The 23,552-nt window shown below is 41.5% G+C and overlaps 1 protein-coding gene across 2 annotated transcripts in view; it reads right to left on the reverse strand.

Annotated features, from left to right (window-relative positions):
* Positions 1–300: 300 nt before the first annotated feature.
* The window catches only part of mtdha (metadherin a), a 98,306-nt gene continuing 75,054 nt past the window's right edge, over positions 301–23,552 (reverse strand). For both annotated transcript variants that reach the window (XM_060823882.1, XM_060823881.1), the window contains 6 exons: positions 23,034–23,132; positions 20,445–20,569; positions 16,589–16,708; positions 8,645–8,767; positions 5,776–5,929; positions 301–2,390 (listed from right to left, as the gene is read on the reverse strand). In XM_060823882.1, coding sequence (XP_060679865.1) covers positions 2,320–2,390; positions 5,776–5,929; positions 8,645–8,767; positions 16,589–16,708; positions 20,445–20,569; positions 23,034–23,132 — 692 coding nt within the window. In that variant the 3' untranslated portion in view covers positions 301–2,319. The remainder of the gene's footprint in view (positions 2,391–5,775; positions 5,930–8,644; positions 8,768–16,588; positions 16,709–20,444; positions 20,570–23,033; positions 23,133–23,552) is intronic.

The raw sequence follows: 23,552 nt of genomic DNA on the forward strand, positions 1-23,552 counted from the left end.
TGGAGCTAAGGCCACCACCAGATTTGGACACAATTAGACTGGTGTGCAGGCTCAAGGACCTCCTCCCATTTCTATTTCTCTCCAGCTTCCCTACAGCAATGCGGTTGACTCTTCGCTGCTCTCAGGGACAATTAAGGATGGTCAACAACTGCTTACCTTGGTACATCCTACGAACGATTAAAAATAAACTGACCGCAACTACTTCTATAAACTGCTGCAAGACCCCTTGAAGAAACAAACAATGCATGAGTATTAATTTGCTAAATTTATTTGAACAAATCAACTTAGAAATTCATTGCATTTTAACAAACTTTAGAACATGTAAACATACTCGCTATGTTTCTGAAACAGGTATAAATACATTTGTTTAACTTTAGTAATCAAGGTAATTACGAAAGCACAACAAATACCACGTCATAACCAATTAAGGCAGGTTACTGGGAGCATAATGACACTCATTATTTAAACTTTGCAAAATCTTAGCAATCTGGTGTCACCAAACTAAGTAACAGTCATGACAGTAGATTAGTGGACTAAGTACCATTAGTATCAGCTCGCTTCAACGTTATGCTCCATTGTTCTCACTGTGCAGCATGAACATTTTACACCCATTCAAAAACAATAATCATGGCTTACGATGATCAGGTTAACTCAAGTAGGTGGTGTAAAATACCATGGTCCTCATCAAGTGAATGTACATTTGGTAAAGTTATTAAACAATGCACATGGCATAACATGCACCAGTCACTCCAAACAATACTCAGATGCCAACACTGTAAAGCAGAAACTGGAATCTTTACCTGCAGGCTTTTGGTTGAGGTTCTATCCAGACTATTTCAGTTTAATGATTTGTTAACTTTGTCTATGTATAAACCTTATATTTCAAGTATTCCCATTTGTTCTTATCCAATTTAGTTTTCTTCCTTCTCTGTCATTAGTTTTCTTAACAGTGATAAGCTGTGCGACAGCACTAATAATGAGACGCTGGGACCAGTAGCAATTCCCTCTGCTGCCACTGACTGATGGGTGTCCATCAGATTTATGCTGCTTGGCAAAGTCTAATGCAGGGCTTCCCAAAGTGGTGGCATTGAATCCCAAGTGGGACAAGCTGAAATTCTGGGGTGGTGGTCTCCAAGGCAGCAGTAGTGGCTCTCATGGAGCTCTGACGGAGTTAAAACAACTACATGCACTCTCTCACATCACCCTACTTCCCCCAAACCCATTCTCTCAAATCTCGCTGAGAGATTGTGACAATTTTCAAGGCTCAATAAGAGGCAACCCGGGGTGGGGAACGAGCTCAGGAAGCGCTGGTCCAGTTAGCGATTTGACTACTGAATGGTGTCAACTCCCACACCATTCTGATTTAGGAGCAGGGGCAAGTTTTCAGCAGAACCAAACTGCAGGTTAGACGAGGCCCACTTTAATCAGCAGAGGAATGGCATCTTGAGATTGACAATGATTTTTATTTTAAAAAAAGAAAACATCCACCTGAACAGTTGGATATTTTACAGTGTCTTTCTAATGTTAATTGGTGCGAAACATCTTCCCAGCTTATGCAACTGCTAATTTCTCCAAATCCACCCACTGTTATGAACCAGCGCTTATGGATTCATTGAAAACTGGAATTTCCCTTTAGGTTATCTAAACATCTTTCTCTCTACACACTACAGGTTAAGGCAGTAAAATGTCATTCCTGATATAAATTGTAATTCTGTCCACAAATATTAAAGCTATCTAAATGTTTTCGTTCCCTTTTTATCTGCTTTAGGCTCAACCTGATACCACTACGATGTGATCTAATTTTAACTGTTTTCCCCAAAGTTTTTGGGGGGAAAGGTGGGGGAGAGGAGGAGCAGGACGTTAGATGGGACGGGGAGCATAAAGCAGAACAGAAAACTCAAAGCCTCCCTTGCAATTGCTCATCACATGGCCCAGTTTCTTCATTAAAGAAGGCAACTTTTCATTACAAATTTCTACTGTGGAGCCAAAGGTCATAATGTATGATGCAGTTCTGCACAGACTTGCCCAAACTCTTACAAAAAAAATGAAAGAAAAGACAAAATCACATTTTCTAGTGTCAACAAACTCAGACCCAGCATGAAAGTGGCTGTAGACAGCATCAGTGTGTTTCACTTGAAGTTTGTTACATGGTATCAAATCAAGTTGCTCATGCGCATTGCAATAAGGTTTAATAAAAATTACAGTCAAATTTTCTTCTATAAAATTCTGTACATTTTCACAAATTATTGCATAAACAGATTTTTTTTTTCTTCAAGATCATTTTGCATAACAACTGACCACTGAATACAAAAAAAAAGCTCATGTTTCCCTTCTTGCTCTCTTCTTTTTCTTGATCTGCTTCGGGGACTCCCAGTTTTCATCCGATTTTGCTGGAAAGCACAAAACCACAGGATTCAGGCACAGATATAAGGAACCACATTTATTCATATCTTCGCTCTTTATTAGAATACACACATGGTTTGTTTCTCATCCATTCATCAACAGGGGAAAGGGGGGCATCGCTGGCCAGGCCAGAATTTATTGCCCATTCCTAATTACCCAGGAGATGGCGTGTTGAGCTGCCTCTTGAACCGCTGCATTGGGAATTTGTTTGGGAGGGAGTCCTAGAATTCTGACCCAGTGACACTGAAGGAAAGGCAATATTGTTCTTATCAAGACGGTGAGTGACTTGGAGATGAACCTGCAAGTGGTGGTGAATATGTATCTGCTGCCCTTTTCCTTCGAGGTGGTAGAGGCCATGGGCTTGGAAGATGCTGTCGAAGGAGCCTTGGCTAGTTACTGTATCTTGTAGCTGTACACAGTACTGTGTTATGCATTGATGGTGGAGTGACTGAGTGTCTAAGATAGTGGAGTGAAGCGTCAATCAATCTCTGCATAAATAGAAAAAGCACTGTAGAGACTACAACTCTTACATTAACCTGTCTCCCACCTCAATATTTAACCTAAAAACATTAATAGAGCAATACTATCTTAATCTGCATTTACTGATGAAAATAACATCTCTGAAGGACGTAATTCTGGAAAGCAATTTTAACATTATCTGAAAACATATCTGAACATTAAAGACTGGTCTTGAAGTTACTGTATATTTTTTAATATAGTGACATTCGTCATCATATATTCATCATGGGTCCAACTCCCTGTCTAACAACACTGATTTAACCAAACCTTAAAAGAACTGCAGCTCAAGAAGGGACCTCACTACTGACCTTTCCAGGGCAATTAGGGATGGTACAGAAATGCTGGCCCAGCCAGTGATGCCCACATCCCAAAAATGAATAAAATAAATTTCTTATACTGTATCATCTCTGCAAGAAACAACAGGGACTGTTACTTTCTCAAGGATAATTAAGGATGGGCTGTATCTGTGCTGGTCACTTTGAACCATTCTCGATCTAGAAATAGTCATGAGATAGACTCACGACTTATGCATACAACGGCATAAAAAAGTTCCCTGAGCCTGCCTTCACTGCTCCATTAATCTGAATTACTCATCAACCTCACCTTCTTGCTTTATCCCTGCGTGCCTCTATTACCTTGGAATGCAAAAGGCTATTGAGTTCAGTCTATGAAAGAGCATCCACAGCTCTCTGGGCTACAGAATTCCAAATGCACAGCTCTCAAGTGAAGAAATTTCTCTTCATCTCAGCCCTGAATGGCTAACCTTTTACCTTGAAACTATGGCCAAATCAATGTTGAATAAAAGTTACTCAGGAGGAAAACACACAGTCCTTGCTCAATCTGCCTTAAACTGGACTTCAGGTCGTCACTCTGGCTGACTGGTAAATGAGCTGAAAACGTGTTGCTGGAAAAGCGCATCCAAGGAACAGGAAATTCGACGTTTCGGGCATAAGCTCTTCATCAGGATGATTCCTGATGAAGGGCTTATGCCCGAAACGTCGAATTTCCTGTTCCTTGGATGCTGCCTGACCTGCTGCGCTTTTCCAGCAACACATTTTCAGCTCTGATCTCCAGCATCTGCAGTCCTCACTTTCTCCTGACTGGTAAATGACCCTGGAATTGCCTAGCTGCTCTGAACGGTCACTAGACTCAAAGCATTAATTCTGTGTTCTCTACACGGATGATGCCAGATTTGCTGAGTTTCTCCAGTAATTTCGGTTTTTGCAGCAAGCCTCATTACTGGATTCAACAACATGGTTTATCTTCAACTTCTAAAGGGCAATTAAAGATGAGCAATAAATTTGTGTTAGCAGCAATACCTGCATGGTGTGAATGAAAAAAATGTTACTAGGTTATTACTGGTATATACATAAGCTGTACCTCAAAGAATGAAAATGCTGGACTTTTATGTTCATTTGATGTGGAGGTGCCAGTGTTGGACTGGGGAATGGACAAAATTTTAAAAATCACATAATACCAGGTTATAGTCCAACAGGTGTATTTGGAAGCACTAGCTTTCAGAGCGCTGCTCCTTCGTCAAGTAGCTGCTAGTGGGGCAGGATCATCAGACACAGAATTTATAGTAAAGGATCAAAGTGTCATACAACTGATGTGATGCATTGGGGTGAATTTGCATTTGCAGATGCATTCTATTTTGTTCAAAAAGCACCCAATCTTCGATATGCGACATTTTATAAATTCCTACTTTGGAGAAAGAACTGGCCTGACTCAAGGTTGGAATACATACAGACCCTAACACCATACCTTTAATGCATTGCCTGAGCTGAGATGTCCCCTTTTTCAAAATAAAACTTCATCTCAGGAATGTGACTTGAAAGTAGTTCTTGGATTTACATATGAATGAATTGAAACCTGGAACCCCATTTTAAATGATTCAGACTTAACAGCGATCTAGGTTTGTTCAATACATCGCATCAGTTGTATGACATTTTATTATAAATTCTGTGTCCTATGATCCTGACTCTCAAGCTACCTGACAAAGGAGCAGTGCTCCGAAAGCTTGTACTTTCAAATAAACCTGTTGGACTATAATCTGGTGTTGTATGTTCATATGAGGTGAAGGGGATGAAAATCTCTCTCTCTGCCACTGATTCAAGTTGTAAGGTCTCCTTTCAGTTGAGCCCTGTAGCCTCATGGCTCAAAGTTATTGAATTAAGAGGTTACGAAGGAGAGAAACCTCGTCCAGTGCCCTTTGCTGTGACTGAGGGAAATAGTGCTAGAGTTGAGAAGATGGATGTAGAGAATACGATCACAAAAGTTGAACAGAGTAATTTGCCCTATTCTCAGGTAAGTGGCAGCATAGTTGGGAGACCTAAGCTAATGCTCCAGGGTGCTGAGAAACCAACCACAGTAGATAGTGAAACTCGAAGGCAATAAATTCTATAATTAAAGGCTCTTCTAATGTCAACCATGTACTCACTATCAATTGTTGTAAAAACTAAGCTGGTTCAGCACTGTCCCTTAGGGCAGGAAATCTTGTACATTATGATGTGTCCGCAAAGATTAAGCTAATGCTCCATACAGAATAAGTGCTATGATTGCTCATGTTTAGGCTAATTGTGGTCAGAGACAAATTGCCATTACCTTCTGCACCCTCACTGTCAGTGAGTAAAATAATGCTCAGACAGAATTTAAAGCATTGTCTATAATTTTTGGAATAAGGCAATCTTAGAGATAATTGAATGGTGTTAGTTTCACAATTGAAACTAATTATACACCACTGAGAATTACTTTGAATCACAAATTGCAGCTTACAGTACCTTTTATTTTGTTTGATTTTAATATCATAGGCACACACAGCTTTGTCCACACTGAGTGATTTCAAATACTGACCTTGTGAAGGAGGCAGGTTATTCTGTTTAGTGGCAGAGACAGGTAATTCTGTCTCTGAAAGTGTGTCTGGCACTTGGGAAGTAATATCCTGGGAAGAACTTTCCATAATTACAGCTGGTTCTTCAGTGATTTCTACCAGCTGTGCCTCTTCAACCTGAGAAGAATCAAAAACCAGAATAAAAAGTTTTAGATTTAAATCTTCCCTGCCAGCCCAAAACAGCTTTAGAGCCAGAAGCAGGAAATTCTCAACTGTACAAGTGAAGGATGTCACCTGAAATACGTAACCACCTATTTCTATCAACAATTTTATTGACAAAGCAAAATTAATGTACAGAAATGTTTGAGAGAAGAAATTCACCTAATATCAGTCTTAAATGAGACACATTTTAAGATTCTCTCCTCTAGTACGAGATTTTCTCACGAACCTTTCCGCATTCGTGCGGTCAAGACTTTACGGATCTTATTTGCTTCAATTGTTTATTCTTCTAAACTTCAATAAGTACAGACAGAATCTAGTCAACCGCTCCTTATAAGACAGTCTTGCTGTTCTGGGATCAACCTACTGAATCTTCTCTGTACTGCCACCAATACCAGCATTTATTGCCTTAGATGAGGGGAACAAAACAATGAAATATTTTAGGTTTGGTCTGCCTAGTACCTTGTATAGTTATAGCAAGACTTCCCTGTCTGGATGCTCCATTCCCTGTGACAAAGGCCACCATTCAATTTTCCTTCCCTACTACCTGCTCAACTTGAATGATTTGCAATTCTTTTTTCTGTTAAAACAACATTCAGTTTTTCTATTCTTCCTGCCAAAGTTGATAACCTCACATTTTCCAATAATATACTCCATCTACCCCATGTTTTGTCCACTCAGTTAACTTGTTGAAAAGTGTGGTGCTGGAAAAGCACAGTTGGTCAGGCAGCATCCGAGGAACAGGAGAGTGACGTTTCGACCATAAGCTCTGCATCATGAATGAGAGGGACTGAGAGATAAATGGAAGGGGCTGGGGAAGGTAGCTGGGAATGGTGGGGGGTGATGGCGAAAGGTCAGAGTGGAGGGTGGAGCAGATTGGTGGGAAGGAAGGTGGACATGTAGAACAGTTAAAGAGGGCATTGCTGAGTTGGAAGGTTGGGTCTGGGATGAGTTGGAAGGAGGGGAAATGAGGAAACTGGTGAAATTGACATTGGTCCCCTGTGGTTGGAGGGTCCCAAGGCAGAAGATGAGGCATTCTTCCTCCGGGCATTGGATGGCTTAGAGTTTGGCAGTGGAGGAGACTGAGGACTTGCACATCCTTGAAAGAGTGGGAAGGGGAGTTAAAGTGCTTGGCCTATGGGCAGCGGGGTTGTTTAGTTCATGTGCCAGAGTTGTTCTCTGAAATGTTCTGCAAGTTGGCCTCCTGTCTCCCCAGTATAGGGGAGACCACATTGAGAGCAACAGACATAGCAGATGACATATGTAGAAGTGCAGGTAAATCTCTGTTGGATGTGGAAGGATCCTTTGGGGCCTTGGACAGAGGTGAGGAGGGAGGTGTACGCGCAAATTTTGCACTTCTTGTGGTGGCAGAGGATGGTGGCGGGAGTGGAGGAAGGATTGATGGGGGGAGTGTGAACCTAACAAGGGAGTTGCAGAGGGAACTGTCTCTGCAAAACACAGACAGCGTAGGGGAGAGAAATATATCCCTGGTGGTGGGGTCTGTTTGTAGATGGTGGAAACCATGGAGGATGATGTGTCGTATCCGGAGGTTGGTGGGGTGGAAGGTGAGGACCAGGAGGGTCTATCCTTGTTGCGGTTGGAGAGGTGGGGCTTGAAGGCGAACTGTGGGAAATGGAGGATATTGTTGATTACATGGGAGGGGAAATTGCGATCTTTGAAGGATGTTCCATGGTGGAATTGGTCCTCCTGGGAGTGGAGGCGGAGCATCGCGTTTTTACAGGAGGCCAGGTGGGAGTTTAGTCCAGCTAGCTGTGAGAGTCGGTGGGTCTGAAGTAGATGTCTGTGTTGAGTCAGTTGCCAGAATTGGAGATGATGAAGTTTAGGAAGGTGAGGGAGGTGTCTTAGATGGTCCAAATGAACTTGTAGTTGGGGGTGGAAGGTGCTAATGAAGTTGATGACCTGTTCAACCTCCTCGTGGGAGCACAAGGTGGCACCAATAGTCATCAATGTAGTGGAGGAACAGGTGGGGGGTAGTGCTGGCGTAGCTGGGGAAGATGGACTGTTCCACATACTGACAAAGAGGCAGGCAAAGCTGGGGCCCATGCGGGTGCCCACGGCTACCCCTTTGATCTCAGCTAACCTGAAAAGTTATGTATTTAAAGACTGGCCCTTTAGAATCAGTTCAGCTCTCTCACCAATCACCTTCTCCCCTCTCATTTGCCAACTTTCCTTCCCAGTGCTGTTCCGAACACAGTTCAGAAGACATTTGGAACTGGAAAACTTCTGGAACTTTTCAGATTTCTCTGCAGATCGTGTCATCCTCACTATGTGCCTTCCCACCTATTTCAAGTCATCTGCAAACTCAGTAATGGTACACTTACTTTCTCATCCAATTCATTAATATATATTGTAAATAATTATGGACCCAGCACGGCCATGCTGCACTCCACTAATTACAGATTTCCAATCTGAAAATGCCTCCTTTATCCCAACTGGCTGTCTTCTACTAGTCAGTTAATCCTCTATCAATATCATTTAGAACATTAGTTTTATAAAGTGGCTTTCAATCGCACTGTTGGAATGGAAGAACACATCATGAGTTTGTGTGTATGGGGAGGGGGGGATGCAAAATGGTCACTTCCTGTTCCAAGACAATGCAAATTTTGAGTATGTTATTAAACATTGACCCTGCTGTGTCACTGTCACTCTTACCTCTGCTGGTTCACTAGTGCATATTGTTTCAACAGGTGGAGCTATCTCCTTTTCAGGCTGGTCTTGGACAATAAGTTGCTCCTGTTCTCCACTGATGGATTCCTTCTCTTGTTCCTCAGTCTCCTTTCATAAATTCAGAAAACATTGAAATAGTGATACATTTAAAACCCAAGAAAATAATTCCTTAATTGTTAATGGTAATGAAGGTTAATGATGCAGCACAGTGCTTACATTAATATTTTTCTCAATCCTTTACGTATTTAAAGACTGGCCCTTTAGAATCAGTTCAGCTCTCTCACCAATCACCTTCTCCCCTCTCATTTGCCAACTTTCCTTCCCAGTGCTGCTCCGAACACAGTTCAGAAGGTATTTGGAACTGGAAAACTTCTGGAACTTTTCAGATGTTGCGCAACTTGGGGAAGGTCTTGCAGGTTGTGGTGTTCCCCTGTACCTGCTGTGCTTATTCTTAAAGGAGGAAGCCAATTAGCCCCTGGAGCCTGCTCTGCTCTAGGTGATATTGTTCATGGGTTTGGAATGTGCTTTTCAAGGCAGCTTGGAGTGTTGTGGCAGTGCACCTTGCAGTTTGTACATAGTGCAGCCAGTGTACACTTGTGGAGGGAGTGACCGTTTAAGGTGGGAGATGTGGTGCCAATTGTAAATAATTATGGACCCAGCAATGCCATTACAATGACAAAGCAAGAGAGCTTGCTTTATCCTGGATGGGGGCAAGCTTCTCAAGTTGGACTGAACTAATCTGGCATTCCATCACACTCCTGACTTGTGCATCATAGACGGTAGACACGCTTTGGGGAGTCAGGACGAGAATTACTTACTGAATTGCCAGCTCAAATACATGTTCAAGTTCTGGCGTGGGGTGTCACCACACAACAAGAATTAAAAATAATTACATGCAACTACACTGACTTGGTTTTATCCATGGCATTGCTCATTCAACTCATATGATTGGATTACATTTTTGTCAGCCTCTAATTGCCACTTTATTTTTTTATTCATGTTGCTTAATTCAATTTCACAAATGAGACCATTTGTCTGGATTTCATGTACTTGAGGCAGCTGTGAAGTCATTCTGAATGTAAAACAATGAATCTGCAAATAATAAGGGTTTAAGCCACAGGTTCATTATGATAACAGGGATGAAAACACATCTTGGTGTAACTGGAACTTCACAATGGCCGAGCAAGGAGTTTCCATGTGCAAACCCACAGGATTCCAGCATGTACCATTAAGAAAACTAATAAGGATCTGAAATAAAATATATTTTAGTTATGTTCAAATACAAATTAAATATTTGTATTCAATATAGTGGTTTGTGCTGAATTTTACCCAAAGATTGATCCAACCAGTGTAATCACATACTATCATGACTGCACAATCTGTCAGAATAAAATAAGGCCAATGACCAGTGATTTAAAACAGCTTCATCTTGCGTCACCTTTGAACAAAGTCTGAAGTTTGCACTGCACATCATTTCTCTGCTCTAATGCGTGACAAAATAATTAAACAGCAATAACTAATATATGGACAAGAATGAGGAACAGTCGGCCCTTCTGCCTCTCAAACTTGTCCCGCCATTCCATAAGATCATGGATGATCCGATTACTCCACAATTCTGCTTGGGAAGACCAAAGATAATCCACAGTCATGAATCAAACCAACAATGTTCTGCAAAATCTCTACAGCTTCTAGTTTCAAATTTCTACAGTTGCCTGTCTGATGATCTGGCACTTATCCAATCTCTTCGGGTGAAACTTAGCTCAGATTTTTGCATGTGGTCATCACCTCACGTGAAACTGTTCCTCCATGTTTGAAGGACCATGCTCAGCGATATAGCCAAGTTATCATGCCTATCAAAATATGGGGTTTAGATAGGGTTGACCATGAGAACCTTTTTCCACGTATGGAGTCAGCTATTATGAGGGGGCATAGCTTTAAATTAAGGGGGGGTAGGTATAGGACAGATGTTAGGGGTAGATTCTTTACTCAGTGAGTCGTGAGTTCATGGAATGCCCTGCCAGTAACAGTGGTGGACTCTCCCTTTTTATGGGCATTTAAACGGGCATTGGATAGGCATATGGAGGATAGTGGGCTAGTGTAGATTAGGTGGGCTTGGATTGGCGCAACATCGAGGGCCAAAGGGCCTGTACTGTGTGCATCTTTCTATGTTCTATGTTTAATGACTAAGATATACAGGTTCTTCCTTCCATTAACATGAGCATTGGTTACTTTAAACTTCGTAGCTCTCACTGGCAACCTCCATTTTCATAGCACCTTTGATATCTTTAGCATAATGAAGCATCTGAAGGGGTATTATAAGAACATTCTAAAACAAAATCCCCATTTAATTTGTTCAGAATTTTTAAGGAAGAAAATCTGCTGTCCATACTTGTTCTGGCCAACATATGACTCCAAATATTCCATCATAACTGGCCCCCAGCAAGACACTCATTTCAAGGACAGTTAGGAGTGAGCAACAAATACTGGCTTTGGTCAGTGATGCTCACATCTCATAGAAGAATAAAGAAAAGTTTTGAAACGGAATCCATTAGCGATGATCAAAAGCTTGGTCAGAGAAAGTTCAAAGAAAGCCAACTGTGAAGTGATTAAAAAATCAGGAAAACTCAACAGGCCAGAAACAGAGAAGTACAAATTTCAGAGTGTTGTGTGGCAGGAAAAACTCCATCACACACAAAGGAAATAATACCAGGAGTGAGGCCATTCAGCCCATAAAACCTCCTTCGTCATTCAACTAGATCATGGTTGGTCTTCCACCTCAATACCATTTTCTTGTACTATCACAGTCCTGACTATCCTTAATAATTTGAAACTGATCAACCTCAGTTTTGGATATACTCAATGACTGGGCCAAAATTTATTGCCTGCCCCAAGTTGTCCTTAATAGTGAGCTGCCTTCTTAAATGCTGCAGTCCATTTGCTATAGTTAGATGCACAATACTGTCAGGGAGGGAATTCCAGGATTTTGACACAATGATACATAAGAAATGATGATATAATTCCAAGTCAGGACAGTGAGTGGCTTGGAGGGGAAATTACAGGTGATAGAATCCAAATGTATCTGCTTCCCTTGAGCTTCTAGATGGAAGTAGTCATGGGTTTGGAAGGAAGATGGTTATTGGGTTCTTGTGGAGTGGTGATATCATCCCTCCCTCTGAGCTAGAAGGCCTGTGTTCAAGTCCCACCGGCTCCAGATATATACAATAATATCTCAAACAGGTGATTAGGAACTATCTATCTTGAGGAATTCCTACAGTAATGTTCTGGGTTGAGCTGCCTTCTTCAGAATATTCTCCCTGTACTGGAGAACGCTACATAATATTCTAGGTGTCAATGGCAGGATTATATCCTAATTTGGGCCCAATAATTATCTTTTAATTCATGTTTCCCAACATCAGATTTGCTTTATTCATTGAACATTGCTGTGTGTGATACCTTTGGTTTGTGACACAGGATAGCTTGGGTCACGTTATACATTTTCTTTATAACTCAGTAATAAGTCCCTTCCTCTGGGTTTGTCCCATTTGCACGAGATGGTGTTGGATTTCATCTGTCACCTTTATTCTGAAATATATTCAAAACACCCTGTGGCATATCCTGCTCAGCTCTGCAGCCCAATATCTTCAATTAGCTTGGCATCACATGAAAATTATCGATTGTACTCGTGAAGTCAAGCCCCAGGCAATTTAAACTCGTTATACTTTCTCAAAGCATCTCAACATTATGATCTGGTTTGTGCAGCTATGCTTATTCTGAAGTCGTTTTCCTGTTTAAGTTAGGCAATCTCTGTGGAGCAAGAATTAATGCTTCAAGAAAATGACCATTCATCAGAACTGGAGAAACAATAACTATAACAGCTATTAAAGCAAATAAACAGGCAGGTAAAGGGTGAAGTGCAGAAAGAACAAAAAGGAATAATAATGGAGTAGTTGACAGGAGAGCTTAAATGACGAAGCGATGATATGATGCATCGCTATTCCTGTTAGTGTTTAATCTCTCCTGGCTTTCACTCCATCAGATTTCCTATTTGGCTCTTTCTTCTTCTTTTCCTATCTTTGACTTTGTAGACCTATTAAAACCTATTATACTTCAAACACTTGCCAGTTCTCAAGGGTCACTGATCCAAAATGTTGACTCTTCCTTTCTCTGTATATATAAGCTCAGATGCCATACCCCTTGTGGACCATAGACCACTAGATGACTAGTGATGGGTTTGACCTGAAGGTCACCACGCCACAGCCGAGTGGCAACGTTGAGAAGGCAAAACCTTCATGGGCATCTCAGCTGGTATGGAGTTGGCCTGGCATCATAGTGCTTTGCAAACCAGCCAAGTGAACTAACCAACCACCAAACTGATGCCATACCTCAGTAATTCTACCATTTCCTATTTACACTTTAGATTTCCACCATTCACAGTATTTTACTCTTCCATTTTGTGATTGCTGATCCTTTTCCTCAGGAACATTTCAGATAATACCTTACAGCCCCTTCATCACTCGGGCAAAGCCATTCCTTCAAGTTTAAAGTCCACATGTTCACTGTTTGTCAACGGCTTGATGTTTGTCAAAAAGCACACTTTCAAAGCTTTATCACACTTTCTGTTGCTTTGCTATTTCTAAAACTACCATCCATTTCTGTCACTAATCTAATCAGCATATTGCTTAATGAGCTCTCACCTCCAACAGAGGGGTCATCCCAGGAGCTATTTCACACAATCATATAACATGGAGGGAGGACTACTGAACCTGTATGGATGTAATGGCTCTTAAATTACTCAGTTAATCCCTCTGCCATTCCTTTTTCCTTACAGCTCTCCAATCTGATAATCTTCAAAAATAGTTAGTCAAGTCTTTCGAAAGAAATGATTGAAATATTAGTGGAAGCAGATTCAGACAGTGCACCCAAGATTACGTAGGGAAATAAAAAATAAGGGGGAGTGGGCCATTCAGATCCTCAAGCCTGCTCCATGATTCAACAAACACCATTTGAAATGGATTATAAGACAAAAGCTTCTGGACACAGGGTTGTCCAGAGGTCAAGAACAAACAACCCTGATCTCAGTATACATAGTGAGGAAGGCTGATACTGTGTATGAAAGGACTGCCTTATGAGCACAGATTTGAGTTTAGTAGTACGAGAGGTGACTTTATTGAAACATGTAAGATTCTTAGGAGACTTGACAGGCAGATGCAGTAAGGTTGTCTCCCTGTTTGGGACAGTCTTAATACCAGAGGGCATAATCTCAGAATCAGGGGCTGCACATTTAAAACAGATGAGGGTTGAGGGTAGTGAATCTTTGAATTTGGAGAAAATTTGTAGCTTAGATTATGGATCAGGTCGTACGCTTGCTAGCTGAGTTGGTAAATTTGTTCTCAGACGTTTTGTCACCATGCTAGTAACATCAGTGTGCCTCCAATGAAGTGTTCCATTTGCTATGTGTGTGTCTTGGTCTGTTGTGGGGGTGATATCACTTCTGGCTCTTGTTCTGAGAGGTTTGTAAATGGGGTCCAAATCGATATGTTTGTTAATGGAGTTCCGGTAGCCCACAAACCTACCACCACACTGAAAAAACTCCTGATGAATTTAAAGGACCCCATACCAACAACCAATAGAACAAGTGTCACACACAAAACACCCTGCAAGGACTGCAACAAACATTACATTGGACAAATAGGCAGGAACTAGCCATCAGGATACATGACACAAAAGTCGGTGGAGTTGTGGATAGTGAGGAAGGAAGTGGTAGGTTACAGCGGGATATAGATAAGTTGCAGAGCTGGGCGGAAATGTGGCAAATGGAATTCAATGTAGCTAAGTGCGAAGTCGTTCACTTTGGTAGGAATAACAAGATGATGGATTACTGGGCTAATGGTAGGCTACTTGGTAGTGTGGATGAGCAGAGGGATCTTGGTGTCCATGTACACAGATCTCTGAAAGTTGCCACCCAGGTAAATAGTGCTGTGAGGAAGGCATATGGTGTACTGGGCTTTATTGGCAGAGGAATTGAGTTCCGGAGTCCTGAGGTCATGTTGCAGTTGTATAAGACTCTGGTGCGGCCTCATCTGGAGTATTGTGTGCAGTTTTGGTCACCATACTATAGGAAGGATGTGGAAGCTTTAGAACGAGTGCAGAGGAGGTTTACCAGGATGTTGCCTGGAATGGTAGGAAAATCTTATGAGGAAAGGCTGAGGCACTTGGGGCTGTTCTCATTGGAGAAGAGAAGGTTTAGGGGAGATCTGATAGAAGTGTATAAGATGATTAGGGGTTTAGATAGGGTAGATACTAAGAACCTTTTACCGCTAATGGAGTCAGGTGTTACTAGGGGACATAGCTTTAAATTAAGGGGTGGTAGGTATAGGACAGATGTTAGGGGTAGATTCTTCACACAGCGGGTTGTGAGTTCATGGAATGCCCTGCCCGTATCAGTGGTGAACTCTCCTTCTTTATGGTCATTTAAGCGGGCACTGGATAGGCATTTGGAAGTTATTGGGCTAGTATAGGTTAGGTAGGATTCGGTCGGCGCAACATCGAGGGCCGAAGGGCCTGTACTGCGCTGTATCCTTCTATGTTCTATGTTCTATGAGCACCAGATAGCCACCAGAAGACATGGCCAACTATCACGAGTATCCATACACACAGACAAAGAGAAACACCAGTGCAACTGAGACAATACATCCATCCTGGGACAGGCTTAACAAAGACACGCACAGGAATTCTGAGAGGCCTGGCATTGAAACCGGAACGGAGGTGAGGGGGGAGGTGTGGGCACAGGTCTTGCACTTCTTGCAGTGGCAGGGAAAGGTGTCGAGAGTGGCAGGAGTGGACCTAACGAGGGAGTCACGGAGGAAATGGCCTCTGCGGAATGCTGATAGGGTTGGGGAGGGAAATATGGTGTTGGGGCTTAACTGTGGGTGGTGGAAACGGTGGAGGATGATGCATTGTATCTGGAGATCGGTGGGGTGAAAGGTGAGGATCAGTGGGGCTCAATCCTTGTTGTCGTTGGAGGGGTGGGTTCAAGGACAGAAGTGCAGGAAGTGGAGGAAATGCACTTTGGGGGGCATTGTCGATCACATGGGAGGGAAAATTGAGGTAATTGAAGAAGGAGGACATCAGGGATGTTCTGGAGTGGAATTGCTCCTCCTGGGAGCAGATGTGATGGAAGTAAAGGAAATGGGAGTAACGGACAGTGTTATTACAGGAGTGTGAGTGGGCGATGGTGTAGTGCAGGTAGCTGTGGAAATCAGTGGGTTTGCAGTAGATGTCTGTGTTGAGTCGGTCATTGGAAATGGAGACGGAGGGTTCCGGGACGGGGAGGCAGGTGTCTGAGATGATCCAGGTGAACTTGAGGTCAGTGCGGAAGGTTTGTGAAGTTGATGAACTGTTCAATCTCCTCATGGGAGTATGAGGTGGCGGTGATACAGTCATCAATGTAGCAGAGGAAAAGGTAGGGTATGGTGCCGGTGTAACTACCGAAGATGGACTATTCCACGTAGCCGAAGAGGCAGGCATAGCTGGGGCCATGGCTCCTGAATAGTCTGGCCCCAATTCTCAGACTGTGCACCTTAGGTCTACAATCCCCAACTAATGGAAATAGCTTATCTTTATCTACCCTTTCTTCTCCTGTTAAAACCGTGAGGACTTTGAGATATTATGGAATACACTGCTTGGAAATAATAGAGAGAGGTTCAATTGAGGTGTTTAAGATGTTGTTGGAGAATTATTTCAAGAGAAGTAGCATGCAAGAGGATTTAGAAAATGCAGGACATTGGCAATATGAAATGATGCTAATTTGAAGAGACGATAGGCCAAATGGCCTCAGTCTGTGCTGTAACACCTCTGCAATTCTGTGAAGTAGACCTCTTACTGTCTTTTATAACTTGAGGGTACAGTTTGGTTTTTTACGTGACTCACCTGCACAGGAGCAGCAGCAGCTTCTTCGCCCTTTTTCTTCTTCTTTTTCTTCTTCTTTGATTTGCTGGTTGCAGAACCTTGCAGACCAGAGTCCGCTTTCTCTTTTTCTTCATCTGACAGCTAGAAATGGAACACACCAGTTCTTAAACATTATGTAACTTCTTCCACATACCAATCAAGTTCCTTTGCTAATTTGTAAGCCTCTTTGTCGGTTGTAAGGGTGGACTATGTTATTGGTAGATCAGGACTGAAGGTTCATAAAACAGGAGTGCAAAGAATTACATTTTATTCTGGAATAAAAACTTCCTTTTTTTGCCACAACAATTTAATACATAGATTTTACTCTGACATGCATGCCTTCAAACGTATCTTCCTGAAGTTATCAACTTAGCTTGTATAGAATCAAACACACAGTAGGCATTCAGCCCTTTCAGCCATTGTTGGCTCTGAAGAAACTATCGAATCGGATACATTGCCATTTGTCTTTCTCTACAGCCTGACAAATTTTACTTTTTAAGTCAAGGTTCAATTACCTTTAGAAAAGCACAGTTAAATCGAACTTCACTCTCATCTGAAACAGTAAACCCCAGATCAGCACAACATGCTAATCAGAAAACAACGCTCATCACACTGGCTTTTTTTCCCTTTGGCCACTTAGTAATGCTTTCTTGGTTAAATTTCACATCAATTTCATTGTGGAGCACCGATACTTTCATACTTCTAAAGTCAGAAGGGGGTTTTCCCTCAACTGATGTTGCTGATGGCAATGCAAAACGTTTTATTTTAAAGCCTTGGGTGGCATCTGGGAGGAGGCTCCATAAGTTGAGCATAGGGTTGTCACTCAAGAGTCAGGTGTTACTGAAGGTCTCCAACTCAGGTGGCTCCCAAATGGCATCTGGAACCATTAAGGATACCACTCCACATTACTCCTGTCGTGCGAGTCACTGACAGACTTGGCTGCTTCTGACAGCTGAGCAACTCCCTATTGAATACAAGTACCCAAAATAGCAAATCTCAGTGGCAAAGAGAGATCAAAATACCATAAATAAATATCAAAACATCTCTGCTATCAGCAATGCTTTTGAAGAAAGGTGTTTAGTACTGTTAGGGCTATTAATTCCTTTCATTCACATTCTACAATCCTATTTTTATCATTTGTTTCCAGTTAACAGCTTCTTAAATTCAGGGAGAAAAATAACATTGCTAAAAATAATTCAACCATGAATTAATTATTTTCTTAACTTCGCGTTTTGGCGCTTGAGGTAACTGTATAATTTGCAATCCCAAGACAATCAACATGCTCATAACATAATTTACTAGGTAAATACATTGACATTAGCGCAGACTGAACAAGTTCATTGAAATATCTGCACACAAATATTGCATTAATCATGATCTCTCAGCCCCCTGAATTTGTTTCTTTCTGCTTCTTTGTTCAAGTGTTCTAACAATCTACCTGAAAGTTAAACTGACTGGCAAGCGACTCTGCTAAAGTCCAAAAAGTGCTAGGTGAGGTTTCTCAGGAGAAGTAACCCCCTCATCACTCCACCCACCCTTCCCAAAAAGTTCAAGTACTCCAATACTCAATGCAGCTGGGAATTCCGAAGTTACAAATGGAACAGCTGCAAATTTGACAGCCTTGCTTCTTCAGTTTGACTCTGCATAGAGTTCCTAGTGTTGAAAGAAGGAATGACGATATCTGGTTAAAACCTAGACAGTGGTTTTTCAAAGCAAGTGGGATTCTTCAGCTGATATGGATTCTGGAGGGGTGGACAAAGCAGCAGGCAACATCAGATCCATCTATTCTAATGTCTTTTCCATCTCATTCTTTTGTTTGCTGTCTTATAATCTTATTTCCTTTTCTTTTGCTTTTGTTTATCTCATTTCTGAACTGTTCACTAGTGTTGCTCTGACATGTTGCCCAGTCTGCTCATGTTTTTCCCTTTTGTTTTTATTCCTTCCATCAGGCTTGAATTCCCTGTTTGGTATTTGTCCCTTCTTCCATTTTGTCCTCACAACATTGCCTCAGGGATTACTTTTAAACACTCATCTTCCTTTGAGCAGAGCAATTCAAAGCCAACATAGGGGGAAGGAAAAAAAAAGCCATTTTGAAGCAAATCCACTAGAGGTGGCACAGGGGATGGTCAACATTGATGCTGCCAGAAATTGAGAATTCTAACTGATTAAAAATGAAAAAAGCTGGGACTATCTTCATTGGACAGATGAGACCGGAATATAATTGAGTGGTCAAAAATTATGAGTAGCCAAGAGAGATAGTGGGCGGCACGGTGGCACGGTGGCACAGTGGTTAGCACTGCTGCCTCACAGCGCCTGAAGACCCGGGTTCAATTCCCGACTCAGGCGACTGACTGTGTGGAGTTTGCACGTTCTCCCCGTGTCTGCGTGGGTTTCCTCCGGGTGCTCCGGTTTCCTCCCACAGTCCAAAGATGTGCGGGTCAGGTGAATTGGCCATGCTAAATTGCCCGTAGTGTTAGGTAAGGGGTAATGTAGGGGTATGGGTGGGTTTCGCTTCGGCGGGTCGGTGTGGACTTGTTGGGCCGAAGGGCCTGTTTCCACACTGTAAGTCTAATCTAACAAAAAGTGGAAACAAAGGACCTATTCCCATGAGCAGAGGCTGGGACTGGTGGATGTAGATCATACTCTGAAGTATTTGTCAGAAAGACTAGACAGAAGTAGGATAAGGTTTTTATCCAGAGGTTAGCAGGTATATGGGACACACTGTCTGAAAGGATGGTCGAGGGAGAAACTATTGTTGCTTTCAGCAGTATAACCAGCAAACCCATAGACCAAAGCTGGAAAAGTGAGTTAGGATGAATTGCTTCAATTTTGTGGAGTGGGGTGGGGAAAGCACAGAAGCCTCTTCTTGTGCCATGAACTTTCTGAAACTTTTACTTCCTGTTGCCATTAAAGAGCCCAAGTCTCACAAATTTAAAAAAAATCTAAACAAAATACTGCCATAAAATATGGTTTTGGAATTTGAAATGATATTCACGAGTAAATTATGTGCAGCAGCTTTTTAAGGCAGGAACTATCCATTGCAACTTCAATGGGTTTGAAAACTCCCTGTGATCAATGTGCAATCCCAGTTAGGAAGTGATAAAAATAGAAGCTAAGTACATGCACACTATTTCTATCACTAACATTGCACGCAACTGATTTAGTGCAAAATGGAAAGGTCAAAAATAGGAACAGGGGAGGCCATTCAGCCCTTTGAACCTGATCAAATATTCAAGATGATCACAGTTGAGTATTAAACTCAGTAGCCTGTTCCCACTTTCACCTCACACCCTTTGGTCTCTTTAGCTCTAAGAACGAAATCTATCTCCTTCTTCAAAACATTCAATGTTTTGGTCTCAACTACTTTCTTTGCAGAGAATTCCCCAAGCTCCCCACTCTCTTGGCAAAGAAATTCCTCCTCTCCTGCATTTATCCTGTTTGTGCTGTTAGAATTGAATAGGATTTTATGAGGTCTATCATCATTCATCTCAACTCCAATCAGTATAGTCTTAATCGATTCAACCTCTCTTCCTATGTCAGTATTCAAGGGTAATCTAAAGCCCTGTACAATTCTAGCAAGACATTCTGGCTCTTTTACTTGAATTCTCTCACTAAATTAATGACTGTAATTGATATTGAACATCTGTATGGATCACCTTGGGAAATGGGTTAAGTAGGAGCTGACATTGACCAATACTTGGATTCAAGTCAAACATGTAGATGCAAACAAATGAGAGTTTGTCGAGGCATTCCCCACTGCGATTTCAACTATATAAGCTTTGGCGGTAGTGAGGAGGGAAGGTCACTGAAGGAAGCAGCAATGGCCAGGGATACTAACTTTTTGAGTTTCTGCAGTAACATCCTCAGGCTGTGCTGGTGAAGTGCTTTCTTCCACCAGCCAGTTTCCCCACTCTTCTGTTGGAGCGTTCCAGTCAGAACTTGGGTCAACTGTCGAAATCCCATCTGTTGAATGGTGGGAAAAATATGAAATCAAGTTAATAGGTGCAATTACTGAACTAAATCAACTTCCAACTTTATTTGGATTGGTTTATTCCAGCTTCTGTCATAGCTTTCATGATAAGCACAGAAACATGCTCAACATTTAAGGACAGTAACTTAAAATCTTTGGGACGTTTTAAGGCTCCTCAAATCAGTGATCAATTATACATTTAAATGAGGTGAACGGTTGCATATAGCAATTACGCTGATTTCAAATGACTAATGCTGAACACTTTAATCCCACGCTTACAGGCAAGGCAGACTTGCAATTCTGGGGTTAACCACCAACTGAGAATCTTAACAGATCAATGAGGCTGTTGGTATTTCTGCAAATACCCTCCACTTGTCTTTATCATAACCAGCTTTAAAAGAAAACCACAGCAATTAGGGGGCTCGTTTCAGACAGACAGATCTTGGCAAATGATACTTAAAAGAAAACAACTGAAGATGAGATAGCCAATAAAGGGACAGAAGAAATCAAATTAGATTAAATCAAGCCAACTGCAGAATGGAGAGAAACAAAGTAAAAATTCCAGACCTTTAATAAAGACAGAGCATAAATTGTTAATCTTTCATTCATGAACAAAGAAGCTCAGCACATAAAAAGTAAGTAATGAAAAGGTGGAGATATACAAATGGGTGGAAAGGAAAAACAAGATTCTTGAGAAACACCAGCTTGACATTTTTCCAACTACATTTGTGTTAGGCTCCCATCAATATGAATGTAAATTTTGGCAGAACAACATAGAATATATCCCTAAAATAAACCCTGGAGGGAATTTAATTACAAGTAAACACCAATTTATAACCACTCTGGGGAAAACAGCAATTACAACTGCAACTTGCCAGGTAAAATCCATATAAGATATGTTAGTGCTAAGTACTTGGCCTGACATGTGCCTCAAGATAGAAGCTTTCATATGCACCTCAGATTTTCAAAAGTTTTCTACTGCTGAAAGACATCTTTGATAAGCTAACTCTGTGTTATTTCACCTCAGGATACTGAGTACGTACATACCTTCAGACACAGAAATCCTAATATTGTGTTGATTATCAAGGAATAAGTTTGAAAATGTTTGTGGAAAAGACTGATTAAACCAAAGCATGAATGGGCCTAGATACTGGACACCCAACATGGTTTGGTTTTTGACATAGCAGCAAAGTTATAGCCAGTCAGACAGTAGAGTAACATCGGCCATTTGGTCTGCCAAATGTGTGCAAGCTCTTTGAAAGAGCAAACCCGATAGTCTCACTGCCTACACCCCTGTAATTATCTCCAGTTGTAAACCTGTTCCACCCAAACACTTCAAGATGAACAGACAAGCTTTGATGCACTACGTAGCTGTTCTTACTCCAAGACCTGTATTCATCAGATCATGAACTAATTAAAAATGTTTGATTAGGAATTCACGTACTGCAATCATAACCAGCTGAAGATTGAACATTCATGACCTGGGCCACAAGCTGCCTTTGGGGAAAATAGACACAAATAGAAAAGTTCTATAGAATTCAAGCTCTATCTTTCCTGGCACTCGAACATTCAACACCTCTTCTACCACTCAATGACCTCATGGTTGCACAGCATCCCAATTTTATTTGCTCACCTGGGCCCCAGTACACTCAATATCCAAGGAAGTGCAAAAATCAAACTACCCGAGATTTAAAATTTATTAGCTGCTTTTGTGGGAATCTTCCACACCTTTAACATCTCGTTACATGAAGAAGGACTTCTTAACTAACCTCTTTGGAATAATCTGGCTCCAAATTTAAGGCCATATTTCCTCCTTGCACGCTCTCCCACAAACAGAAATTATTTTCCAAATCCTAGAAGTTTAACTAAATTCCTGCTTCAATCCAAAAGTCATACCAGACTCAAAATGTTAACTGTTTCTCTTTCCATAGATATTGCCAGAAATGCTGAGTTTCTCCAGTATTTTCCATATTTGTCCCAGTATTTCTACTATTCCCTGACTGCAAACTAATTTTCAATCCATGCTAACATATTACCATCAATTCATTAAACTTTGATTTTGCATGCTAACTTCTTACATGGAACTTCCTCAAAAGCTTTCTGAAAACCCAAATCCAGTACATCCACTGGTTCTCATTCATCTCTACTGTTGTTAGACCCTAAAAAAGACATCAATAGGGTTTGTCAAATGAGATTACACTTTCTTTTGGTTTAGGGATGATACCAGCATAATGCATCCGAAATGCGCCTCATGGGACAAATGTCTGCTTTTTAACTACGTAGCTTTTGCGACAAAATGTGGTCACTTAATGCTGCCATTACTTTTCTTTGGAGTGGGTGACAGGTTGCAATATTTTGATGACTTCTGTTTTCCTTTTTATCATGTTCATCAAACATTAATTTTACTTTGTCCAATATCAACATGTGATTCGCTCACTATTAGGGAAAAACACGTACTTATTCCAGACCAGGCATCGTCAACAGGGTTGGGTGTCGGGTTAGCATCCCATTGATGATCAGCGGTGCTCGACTGGGAGGCTGGCTCGCTAGAGGTACCTGGGGAGGGGAAAGGAAAAAGCAAATTATACACGAACAAACTGGCATGAAATAACAGGTTTCAAAGGTAACTGCTCAAACTGGAAGGGAGGATCCATTTAGACTCTTGACTCTGGTGAACTGATATGGGTTCTTATGGAGAGGAAATGTAAAATTAATCAACTTTTGCTGTTTTTGGTTAAAAACTCAACTAAATCCACATTGTTTACTTTCTGAAAACAAAACACTAACACCAATACTCGAGATCGAATTACAGGATGCTAAAACCATGGCAGGCAGTTGTTTGGTTACATATCACCTGAGTAATGTTGGGGGAAAAGAAAAGACATTTTGTCAAAGCTTTTCATCTTGTGTTTATCAGGACAACTCACAGGAATATCAATTCAAGGGAAATGCAGCATTTGCGCTGCATGGGAGAAC

Source organism: Hemiscyllium ocellatum, chromosome 4 (assembly GCF_020745735.1).
Source record: "Hemiscyllium ocellatum isolate sHemOce1 chromosome 4, sHemOce1.pat.X.cur, whole genome shotgun sequence".
Classification (NCBI taxonomy): Eukaryota; Metazoa; Chordata; class Chondrichthyes; order Orectolobiformes; family Hemiscylliidae; genus Hemiscyllium; species Hemiscyllium ocellatum.